Genomic DNA, 11,470 nt, shown 5'->3' on the forward strand with positions numbered 1-11,470 from the left:
CGCTCACTGTGTCTGCATTTGCTCTGCAACCAGTTCCCACAAGCAGGAATCAGGAAGGACCTCCTTGTGCTTTTCCCTCGCCTGGAAATCCATGCAATGAGGTTGGCTTTTGCAACAAGGTGGGCTTTTGTCTGTTGGTGCGTAACATCAAATACTCTAATGAGACATTTGCAATGAAAATACTTAAACCAGATAGGCCACAATGAACCAAATTAGAAATTTGAACATGTCGCCACTTGCAGCGTAAAGGGATCTAAAAGGGCAAAGTCTTTTTTTTTTTTTTTTTCCCTAAATTGAGTATTTCTATGGGGAGTATTCATTCGTAGCAGATTTTTTTAAGGAAAAAAAAATGTCTGAAAACCATAACCCATCATCAAGCGGTTAGGATTACAAGAGACATCCCTTGCCAAAACCCGCTTGTCATTCAGCACACATCTGCAGCTGGTGTGCTCACACAAACCAATCAGCAGGCTAAAAAAAAAAAAAAATTGAAGATTCCACACATATGGGTCTAGAAATGTATGTCGATTACACAGCACTGTATCTACACACACCCCATCCAGGACTGACGTCAGGAGCCTTACCCTTTAAACACCTTTAACTATTCTGCAAAGAGTAAATGCATCATTTGCCACCACCTCCAACAGTTTCTTGTTTTTAATTTTTTTTTATTGGTCTCTTTGTGTGATAATGACCTACACATGGACAGGGTCCAAACCATCTGGAAGATGTCTGATTCCAGGCTGAAAAGCAGTTCTCAACAAAACTGGTCTTCTGAAGCTACCACAAAGCACCAGGAAAGGGGCGTTCTTCGCGGCCATCCCCCAGCCCAGGCCAGCGCAGCGCCCCGCGCCTTCCTTCTGCGGTACTGTTCCACGCAGTCCTCTGATGGCCCAAACCACCACCTCGTTTGGGCCCAGAGCAGGGCAAATGGATTTTCACAGGGGCCTGCCCTGTGACATAAAATTATCCAGCTTTCATAGCCCAAGGAGAGGTTGTCCCCCCGCACCTCCCACTGCCACCGTGCCCCCAGATGGGAACTCCCGGGGTTCTGGGAGCCGCATACCTCAGGTAGCTCACAGGTGCGATCCCCCGTGAGGGCGGGGAAGCCTGAACTTCTGGCCCCGCTGGAGTAGGAGGAAATCGCTTTTGTCTCTGATATCTGAGCCTTCCAACCTGGGCCAGCAGGGCGGACGGTGGGACCTGCACGTCCACTCCCCAGCCGGGTCCCCCACCCCCTGAGTAGCTCCGGCGTTCAGACAAAAGGACCCCTGAGCTGGGGGTGGGGGCAGGTCGAGCGCAGGCTGGCCAGCTTGCCTACATACCAGGTTAAGTCACCAGTCCTGCATGTGGGTGCAGAGACTCCGCTTTAAAAATTCGAAGCGTCGCTTTGGTTCGCTGTCTTTGTTCGCGGGCGCGCGGGCCACACAGCCTTTCATTCATTCATTCCGGACTCGCTCGCTCCCCGCGCCTAGCTCCGGAACGTCGCCGCCCAGAGCATTACCGCTTCTTCTTCTGCTTGAGGGACTTCCTGCGTTTCAGGATCATCTCGTACAGCTTGTCCATGCCCTCGGTGAGGCCCTCGCCGATGATGGCGCACGCCGGCTGGACGTGGTAGGTGGTGGCCGGGATGAGCTCGTGCAGCGCCAGCTGCTTCTCGATCTCCGCCACAGGCAGCGACTTGGGCAGGTCCTGCTTGTTGGCGATGACCAGCAGCGGCGTGCCCTGGTTCTCTGCGAACTTGGTCACCTTGTGCAGCTCTGTCTTGGCCTCCTCCAGCCGGTCCACGTCCACCGAGTCCACCACGTAGATGATGCCGTCCGTGCAGCGGCTGTAGGACTTCCACAGCGGCCGAAGCTTCTCCTGGCCGCCCACGTCCCAGAAGTGGCAGCTGATGCCCTTGGCCGTGCCGTTGCTTAGCTTGATCTTCTCCGTGTTGAAGCCGATGGTGGGCACGGTGTTCACGAACTCGTTGAACTTGAGCCGGTAGAGCACCGTGGTCTTGCCGGCCGAGTCCAAGCCCAGCATGACGATGTGCAGCGACTGGAAGGCCGAGATGTTGGAGGAGATGTTGCCCATGGCTCCTCGCTGCGGCGCCGGCCACTGCGGCTGCGGCGGGAGGGCGCCGCCCCCCGCCCTGCCGAGCAGTTACGGGCCCGACGCGGGCGGGCGCACCTGGGCCCCGCCTGCCGCCCTCAGCCGCCCGCACCGGCCCGGGCTTGGAGTCCCCGGGGCGCACGGCTCGGCGCGCTCAGACGCCGCGGCCCCCGCGCCCGCGCCGGCCGGGCATCGCGTCTCTCCCGATGGGCTTTGTCTCCTGCGAAGTCTCCGCTGCGGCGCCGAGGGCTGCTCGCGCCCGTCGCCCTCCCCCGCCGGCCCCGGCCCTCTCTCTGCTGCTTCCTCGGGCCGCGCCCCCGCGCTCCAGCCGCTGCCCTGGCTCTCCGCTGCTGCCGGTTCCGGGCTCCGAGCGCCGAGCGCTCGCCTCTGCCTGGGCGGCGCAGCCGCTGGGCCAATCCCACTCCCAGGGCGCGCCTCGGAGGCGCAGGCGGGGCGTGGGCTTCCCCGGACTTCGCTGCCGGCGCGGTCGCCTGGCTGTCCCCACAGTCCCCGCGCCGCCACCGCCGCCGCCGCCAGCCTGCAGCGGCGGGAGGGCGCCCGGCTCCGCCCCTAGGAGGCTCCGCCCTCGCCCCGCCCCTATGGCCCCGCCCCTTCGTGGTGCCCCCGTACCGACGGCCCCGCCCCTCGCCCCGCCCCGGGTCGGGCGTGGACCTCCCAGCCCGGCGGGCCGCTTTCGCGCCTTTCAGACCTTTCGAAATCGCCCTGGTTGTCTCCTCCCGCGCCGCACCCAGATAATGGGCCCCCGAGCTGCCGGCTCTTCCCGCGTCGGCTCTCTGACGCATCTTGTAAAAATAGCTCCCGGAACTCCACGCCCCGCCAGCCCCAGGCCGGACCGACTGCCCGGCGGGACTGCAGCGTGGGAGGCGCAGCCGGCCTCAGGGAGCCAGCCAGAGCCGGGGGTCCAGAGTCCAGGGCAAGGCGGGCCGGGGCAGCTCTGCCCGAGGGACTGGGGACCATCCAAGGTGGAGGTGGGGTGAGAGTGCCCCCTCTGGGGAGAGAGGGCTGTGGATCAGGCCCCCGACCACCAGACTCCCTCACTCAGGAGAGGGGAAAGGAGGGCGTGGGCCGCAAGGAGCCAGCCCGGGCACGTGGCCTTTGCGGTGCCCAGTACACTGACCCTCCCTGGTACCCTGGCTCGCTTCCCTGCCAGAACTCCGGGGGGATGGGGTGGGGTCTCCACAGGATGGGGTCTCCAAGGGATCACCGCTGCCCTGGGGCCCAGACCTGCGCCCAGATCGCCCCGGAGGCCTGGCTTCATTTAAGGAGACTTGTCTGTCCCCAGATAGCTCCGACGACTCACCAGCCCCAGACAGTTCCTTTGCTACCTTGTTTTTGTCCCCAGCGTCTGCGCAGACATCCCAGGTCAAGTGTGAGCATCTCAGGAGAGCACCCTCTACCACCCACTGTACTTTGAGAACTGAGAACCACCTGCCCACAGGTGAACCAATCCTCCTGCGACTGGTGCTCCAGGAGGATTTAGGCCTGAAACAAAAATGTGTCAGCAGCTCGGAGTAGGTTACACCATAGGTCACAGGCACCAGTGCCCAGCCCCTGGCTGGCTTCTCCCATCACTCTGATTCAGCGCTCTCATCCTAGTTGGTAAGCACATAACCAAGGCTCATCCTCTGAGGGTGCAGAGGAAACTGAGTGAACATTGCCGATATGCACCTGGGGCTCTGGAGGAGGAGAAGCAGAGGCAGTATGGACAGGGGCTTCTTCCCAACTCCAACTTATGAGGCAGGAAGAGGGAAATGGAGTCTAGGGGGATGGAAATGAGCCTGATAACCATTGATGGGTGAAAACCAAATTATTATAGAAAAGCTTTCCTTTACCACCTTCCTTTCACAAGCTGTGATAAAATAGGTGATTTTGTTTGTACTGAACCATATGAGAAGACTTTGTGTTGATGGCAGGACCAAGCATCCTTCCTTTGGGGACTTCCCTGGTGGCAGCAACCACTCAGACTGGGTCCAGGGCTGGAAAAGTCCTAGTGGATCATTCTGTCCAATGTGCCAGATGAGGAAACCAAGGCTCAGGCACTTGACTTGGCCAGGGTGGAACCTACCTGCAGACGGCCTTCTCCCCACCCAGTGGTATTCATGCCAGGAGCTGAGGGCTTGCTGCTGTCTCCTACTCCCCACCTTACCCACACACTAAGTTAACAGGGAATGAAGTTGTAAGCAACCTGAATTCAGTTGTGAAAGACAGAAATTCCACTCAAATTGCCAATATCCATTGGGTCATAGAAAAAGCAAGAGAATTCCAAAAAACATCTACTTCTGCTTCATTGACTACAAAGCCTTTGACTCTGTGGATCACAACAAACTGGAAAATTCTTAAAGGCGTGTGAATACCAGACCACCTGACCTGTCTCCTGAGAAACCTGTATGCAGGACAAGAAGCAACAGTTAGAATGAGACATGGAACAACATACTGGTTCAAAATTGGGAAAGGAATACGTGAAGGTTGTATATTGTCACCCTGCTTATTTAACTCATATGCAGAGTACATCATGCGGAATGCCAGACTGGATGAAGCATAAGCTGGAATCAAGATTGCTGGGAGAAATATCAATAACCTCAGATATGCAGACACCACCCTTATGGCAGAAAGTGAACAGGAACTAATGAGTCTCTTAATGAAAGTAAAAGAGGAGAGTGAAAAATCTGGCTTAAAACTCAATATTCAAAAAACAAAGACCATGACATCCAGTCCCACCACTTCATGGCAAGTAGATGGGGAAACAATGGAAACAGTGGCGGATTTTATTTTCTTGGGCTCCAAAATCATTGCAGCCATGAAATTAAAAGATGTTTGCTCTTTGAAAGAAAATCTATGGCAAATCTAGATGGTGCATTAAAAAGCAGAGATATTAGTTTGCCTACAAAGGTCCACCTAGTCAAAGCTATGGTTTTTCCAGTAGTCATATATGGATGTGAGAGAGGGACCATAAAGAAGGCTGAGCACTGAAGAATTTTATGCTTTCAAACTGTGGTGCCAGAGAGGACTCTTGAGATTCCCTTGGACTGCAAGGAGATCAAACCAGTCAATCTTAAAGGAAATCTACCCTGAATATTCATTGGAAGGACTGATGCTGAAGCTGAAGCTCCAGTCTTTGGCCACTTGATGCAAAGAGCTGACTCATTGGAAAAGACCCTGATGCTGGAAAAGATTGAGGGCAGGAGGAAAAGGGGATGACAGAGGATGAGATTGTTGGATAGCATCACTGATTCAATGGACATTAGTTTGAGCAAACTCTGGCAGATGGTGAAGGACAGGGAAGCCTGGTGTGATGCAGTCCATGGGGTTGCAAAGAGTAGAACACAACTGAGCTGAATAACAGAATAACTGAATAACAGATTCACTGATACAAAGAAAAGTTCAGGCATGTCTAGAAGCCATGGATCTCAGAAGTCCTTAGATCAGTCTGTCTCCTGTTTTCCTCTGCATTGATCTGTTTTTCCTACTGGCAAGTCTGGGCTCACATCCTTGGTGTAGATCCTAGAAAGAAAAAGGTGGATCTTTTTCCCAGTGTCTGGGGCTAAAGCCGGGAGGACATATCCCTCTGGCCTGTCTGGCCCAGCAATGTATCAGGTACTACTGTCCAGAAGGATGGAGCATGCCGATGGATGGGGCCCAGAGGCTAAACCTGGGGAGGGGTGGTTCCCAAAGAAGAATCAGCCTTCTATCTGCTCCCCAAAGGGCTAACAGGAGTGAGTAAGCAAAAATAACAGATGTCAGTGTGATTTATAATGATTTCATTTCAGTTATTGGGAACCCTGGGAAGACAGGATTTTGTTTTCCAACTGATTTTTCTGGCTCTCTTCGAAGCCTAATTCCTAGATAGCCACCTTCTCAAGAGCCTGACTTCTCTCTCCTTCCTCTTTGCTACAGACAGGGTCTAGGCTGGGTGCCAGCCCGAGACTGGACTTAGATTAGTAGCCTGGGACCTGGGCCTCTGGATAAAGGCAGATCAGACTAGAACCTTCTCTATCTGGCTCTCACAAATGATCTTCCTGTAGACTCCTTTCTCTTATTTGCATCTCTCCCTGTCATGTCTAGCATTTATTTTAAGGATAGTAGGAGGGCAGTATTTGAGTAAAACATCCGGTGTGTTTTCTTGGTTTTGTGCTAATTACAGCTAGTGTGATTTTGACTGCAGCCTGCACACTTTGTACCTCCCATTGTGGGATTTAGTAATAAAGGGCTGTCTGTTGTCCAGTAGAAAAAGTAGATTAATAGACATTAATAGAGCCTTCCAGAACAGGCCATTAAACAGCAACTCACCGTAATTGAATAGCAACCGTACTACAGTCTAATTTCACTCACCAGGTGATAAGTTGAATTTACAGTGGATACTTTAACTTCTAACACATAAAAATGCCATTTAGCTGAGTCAACGTTCCTTCCTATACAAATTTCAATGGAAAACCTTGGAATTATGAGACAGAAAGTAACGTTTACCACGATGTCAGAAACGCAAGGCCCACTTTGAACATAGTGACCCGGCTATGGTCTGGGCTGTGTGGACAGATTGAGTGGGTGCTAGACATGTCCCACCATGTTCCGGCCACATGGTAATACCTAGGTTACCATTTCTTGAGCTCCCCATTTCTAAAATCTACCTAACACATGGTGGTTGTGAAGGTGAAATGAAGTAATACATGTCAAGTGTTTGGCATGGTACTTGGCACGCCATGTGGGTTACCCTTGTGACTCAATGGTAAAGAATCCACCCGCAATGCAGGAGACATGTGTTCCGTTCCTGGGTCAGGAAGATCTCCTGCAGAAGAAAATGGTGGTAGCAGTAGTGTCAGTTGCGATGGATGGGGCCCAGAGGCTAAACCTGGGGAGGGTGGTTCCCAAAGAAGAATCAGCCTTCTATCTGCTCCCAAAGGGCTAACAGGAGTGAGTAAGCAAAAATAACAGATGTCAGTGTGATTTATAATGATTTCATTTCAGTTATTGGGAACCCTGGGAAGACAGGATTTTGTTTTCCAACTGATTTTCTGGCTCTCTTGAGCCTAATTCCTAGATAGCCACCTTCTCAAGAGCCTGACTTCTCTCTCCTTCCTCTTTGCTACAGACAGGGTCTAGGCTGGGTGCCAGCCGAGACTGGACTTAGATTAGTAGCCTGGGACCTGGGCCTCTGGATAAAGGCAGATCAGACTAGAACCTTCTCTATCTGGCTCTCACAAATGATCTTCCTGTAGACTCCTTTCTCTTATTTGCATCTCTCCTGTCATGTCTAGCATTTATTTTAAGGATAGTAGGAGGGCAGTATTTGAGTAAAACATCCGGTGTGTTTTCTTGGTTTTGTGCTAATTACAGCTAGTGTGATTTTGACTGCAGCCTGCACACTTTGTACCTCCCATTGTGGGATTTAGTAATAAAGGGCTGTCTGTTGTCCAGTAGAAAAAGTAGATTAATAGACATTAATAGAGCCTTCCAGAACAGGCCATTAAACAGCAACTCACCGTAATTGAATAGCAACCGTACTACAGTCTAATTTCACTCACCAGGTGATAAGTTGAATTTACAGTGGATACTTTAACTTCTAACACATAAAAATGCCATTTAGCTGAGTCAACGTTCCTTCCAATACAAATTTCAATGGAAAAACCTTGGAATTATGAGACAGAAAGTAACGTTTACCACGATGTCAGAAACGCAAGGCCCACTTTGAACATAGTGACCCGGCTATGGTCTGGGCTGTGTGGACAGATTGAGTGGGTGCTAGACATGTCCCACCATGTTCCGGCCACATGGTAATACCTAGGTTACCATTTCTTGAGCTCCCCATTTCTAAAATCTACCTAACACATGGTGGTTGTGAAGGTGAAATGAAGTAATACATGTCAAGTGTTTGGCATGGTACTTGGCACGCCATGTGGGTTACCCTTGTGACTCAATGGTAAAGAATCCACCCGCAATGCAGGAGACATGTGTTCCGTTCCTGGGTCAGGAAGATCTCCTGCAGAAGAAAATGGTGGTAGCAGTAGTGTCAGTTGCTTAGTACTAGTGTTATGCCGATGGATGGGGCCCAGAGGCTAAACCTGTAGTAGGGTTAAGTATTAAATAGTAGTGTTAGTCTGACTGTTTATGACCCCTAGGACTGTAGCCCGCCAGGCTTCTCTGTCCATGGGATTCTCCAGGCAAGAATCCTGAAATGGGAAGCCATTCCCTTCTCCAGGGGATCTTCCCAACCCAGGGATTGAACCTGGGTCTCCCACATCACAGGCAGATTCTTTACTATCTGAGTCACCAGGGAAGCCCAAAGGAAATGGCAACCACTCCAGTATTTTTGCCTGGGAACATCGCATGGACAGAGGAGTCTGGTAGGCTATAGTCCATGGGGTTGCAAAAGAGCTAGACACGACTTAGTGACTAAGCACGCACGCATAGTGAGTAAGTAAGCTCTATAAAGGTTACCCATGATACCTGCAAAAAAAGGAGAAGAAAGAAAGAAAACCAGTTCTATAACGGGCATAGCTGTTTGAATCTCAGTGGTTGCCAAAATAGTGGCTGCAGTGTGCTACTCTCTTCATTTTAATTAATCACAGTAAGATGTTTCTCAAAGAATGATGTGCACTTGTGATCTTGCCTGAGATGAGTTTCACATCCAGCAACAGGAACATTTCCTTTTCATTTTCATCTGCATCAAAATGCGTCTACATCCAGAAAAGGACTCAGTTCCAGTAAACAATGCAATCACTTCGCAGTGATTCTGAAATTGCAAACTATTCTCTCTCTTTTCTTCTTGAAGGGCTTAGAAATCAAGTGTGCCCCCAATTAAAACAATTTTTGAGTCTATCCAGTGAAGAGAGCAATATATTTCATCGTTATTATTTTTGGCTTAGGAAAGTTCACGACATAAGATTCAAAGGTGAGCATCCCATCCACAGCTGAGTGTGGCTACTGTGGCTCAGATGGTAAAAGAATTCACCTGAAATGCAGGAGACTTGGGTTGGATCCCTGGGTTAGGAAGATCCCCTGGAGAAGGGAATGGCAACCCACTCCAGTATTCTTGCCTGGAGAATTCCTTGGACAGAGGAACCTGATGGTCTACAGTCCATAGTATTGCAAAGAGTCGGATATGACTGAGTGACTCACACGTCCACACTTTCACAAGGATAAATATCAGAACAGGATGTGTGTGTCCACAAGCATAGAGTGTGTGTGATTATTTGCCTTTTCTGATTAGATCCCTGGGTTCAGGTTCACGGCCTCCTATTCTTAACTATCATAATACAGGAGTGCCCTCTACTGAGCTTCTTGTATAAGAGATGAATGCCTCCAGAGGCTGATTTGCCTCTTGCCTCATGCAAGAAATGTTCCATCCGTATGTATTGAATGGATGAATGGATACTTGAACCTGATTCTTTGGGGCTGTGTGACTAGATCTCTTAGAGCCCCATGTGTTAAACTGAGAAAGTGCTTCTCTTTGGGGCTCAGAGCTTGGAGGTGTTGATTCTCAGATGCAGATTCGGGTCTTGTCTCCAGGGCAGACTAGGAAGGGTTATTATTGACCAAGACTGGGGACCAGGAACCTGGCAGAGTCTGTAGGGATGTCACCAGGAAACCTGTTCAAAGAATCACAAATTAATGGAAGAGAGAGGAGATCAGCATGCAGGAAATCCAGCTGAGGTAAGAGATTGGAAGAAATCAATTTTTGCATTTAATTCACAGGGCAGGCAGCCATAAAGGGAGAGGGGACCAGAAGTTGAAAATAAAGGAGGCCAGTTGGGCAGAGAAAGAATAAGGCTTGAAGCAGCCAAAGCCAGGTGGTCCAGGATGGAAGTTCTTTGGCGGGAGTGTTTCCTTAGCGGAGATCCCCGCTAAGGGATCACACCCTCAGAGTCCTGGAGTGGGTCGGGCCCAGAGAGGCTCATCTTCGGAGGAGTGCCTGTATCAGAGGACACATAGAAGGGACTAAGACACATTGGTTCCCAGGGGAATTTTGCGGGAAGGGCAGTAGATTTTGGTGGAGTTAAATATGATTCTGTTATGCTTACAGACTTTTGTTTCATGCAAGAGGTCAGATGCCCGGAATTAAAAAGGATCTACTCTTAATTTAGGGCTTCTCAGGTGGTTCAGTGGTAAAAGAATCTTCCTGCCAATGCAGGAGACACAGGAGACTCGGGTTAAAACCCTGGGTCGGGAAGATCCTCTGGAGGAGGAAATGGCAACCCGCTCCAATACTCTTGCCTGGAGAATCCCATGAGAAGCCTGGAGGGCTGCAGTCCAGTAGGTCGAAAAGAATGGGACACGACTGAGCGCGCGCTCTTCATTCATCCCCGCCCTCCTACTTTCCCCTTCGGTAACCATAAGTTTGTTTTCTACATCTGTGAGTCTGTTTCTGTTTCATAAGCAAATTCATTGTATTATTTTTTAGATTCTACGTATAAGTGATATCATATTTTTCTTTGTCTGACTTCCTTCAGACAAAGGAAGTACGTATATATGTACATATATATACACATAAATATATTTCATGTATGTACATATATATTACATATATTTTAAACTGAATCACATTGCTGTACACCTGAAACTAAAGCAACATTGTAAATTAATTATATTTCGGTTAAAAAGAAAAGGATCTCTCCATTCAAGTTCATGGTTTTCATGCTACTGTTGCTGCTAAGTCACTTCAGTCGTGTCCGACTCTGTGCGACCTCATGGACTGCAGCCCACCAGGCTCCTCCGTCCATGGGATTTTCCAGGCAAGAGTACTGGAGTGGGGTGCCATTGCCTTCTCTGATGGTTTTCATGAGAAACAAACAAACCAAAATTCCAGTTCAGGTTGCCTCATTTCTGATTTCTGTGAAGCAACAAAGCTGAAATAATTCAGGTTCTCATTTTTCCAACAGTCGCTACTATGAACATTTAGTGGTTGTTTCTGTTTGGGGCAAAAAAAAAAAAAAGCTAAAAGTTTTGTTTGTTTTTTTTCCCCATTCCTGTCTTCATTATCAATAGTCAGTCTCTATTATATGACTGAAATAGGTATGAAAATTTAGAAGTCATTATCTTTCCTGTCAATATTATTTTCAGATAAGATTCTTCTATAAGACCATTTTCGATCTCGCCTTAAATTTTATCTCTGAAGTGAACTTTTATCAAGGACATCAAGACCAGACACATTGCAACTCAGGACTTAGGGCTGCTAAAATGACAGAAAATCCTCACGTTAGCGCCAGTCTTTTCAGCTGAAGGGGAGGAAAAAGCTTGGTATGCAAAAGTTATTTCTGAGTCCTTTAATAATTCAATCACCATAATTAAATTTTGACTCTCATAGCCACAGTGATGAAAGAGGAGGGGGAAAAAATAAACAGGTAACAATAACTCCCAG

The 11,470-nt window shown here is 49.5% G+C and overlaps 1 protein-coding gene across 1 annotated transcript; it reads right to left on the reverse strand.

Moving 5' to 3' along the window:
* Positions 1-315: 315 nt before the first annotated feature.
* On the reverse strand, positions 316-2,612 carry ARL4C (ARF like GTPase 4C). The gene has a single exon (XM_005910980.2). The coding sequence runs from the start codon at positions 2,077-2,079 to the stop codon at positions 1,501-1,503; it is 579 nt and encodes a 192-aa protein (XP_005911042.1). The 5' UTR covers positions 2,080-2,612; the 3' UTR covers positions 316-1,500.
* Positions 2,613-11,470: the final 8,858 nt, after the last annotated feature.

Source organism: Bos mutus, chromosome 3, assembly GCF_027580195.1.
Source record: "Bos mutus isolate GX-2022 chromosome 3, NWIPB_WYAK_1.1, whole genome shotgun sequence".
Taxonomy (NCBI): domain Eukaryota; kingdom Metazoa; phylum Chordata; class Mammalia; order Artiodactyla; family Bovidae; genus Bos; species Bos mutus.

Coding starts and splice junctions, on each gene's coding strand:
- ARL4C (XM_005910980.2), bottom strand. CDS start 2,079: ATGGGCAACATCTCCTCCAACATCTCGGCCTTCCAGTCGCTGCACATC.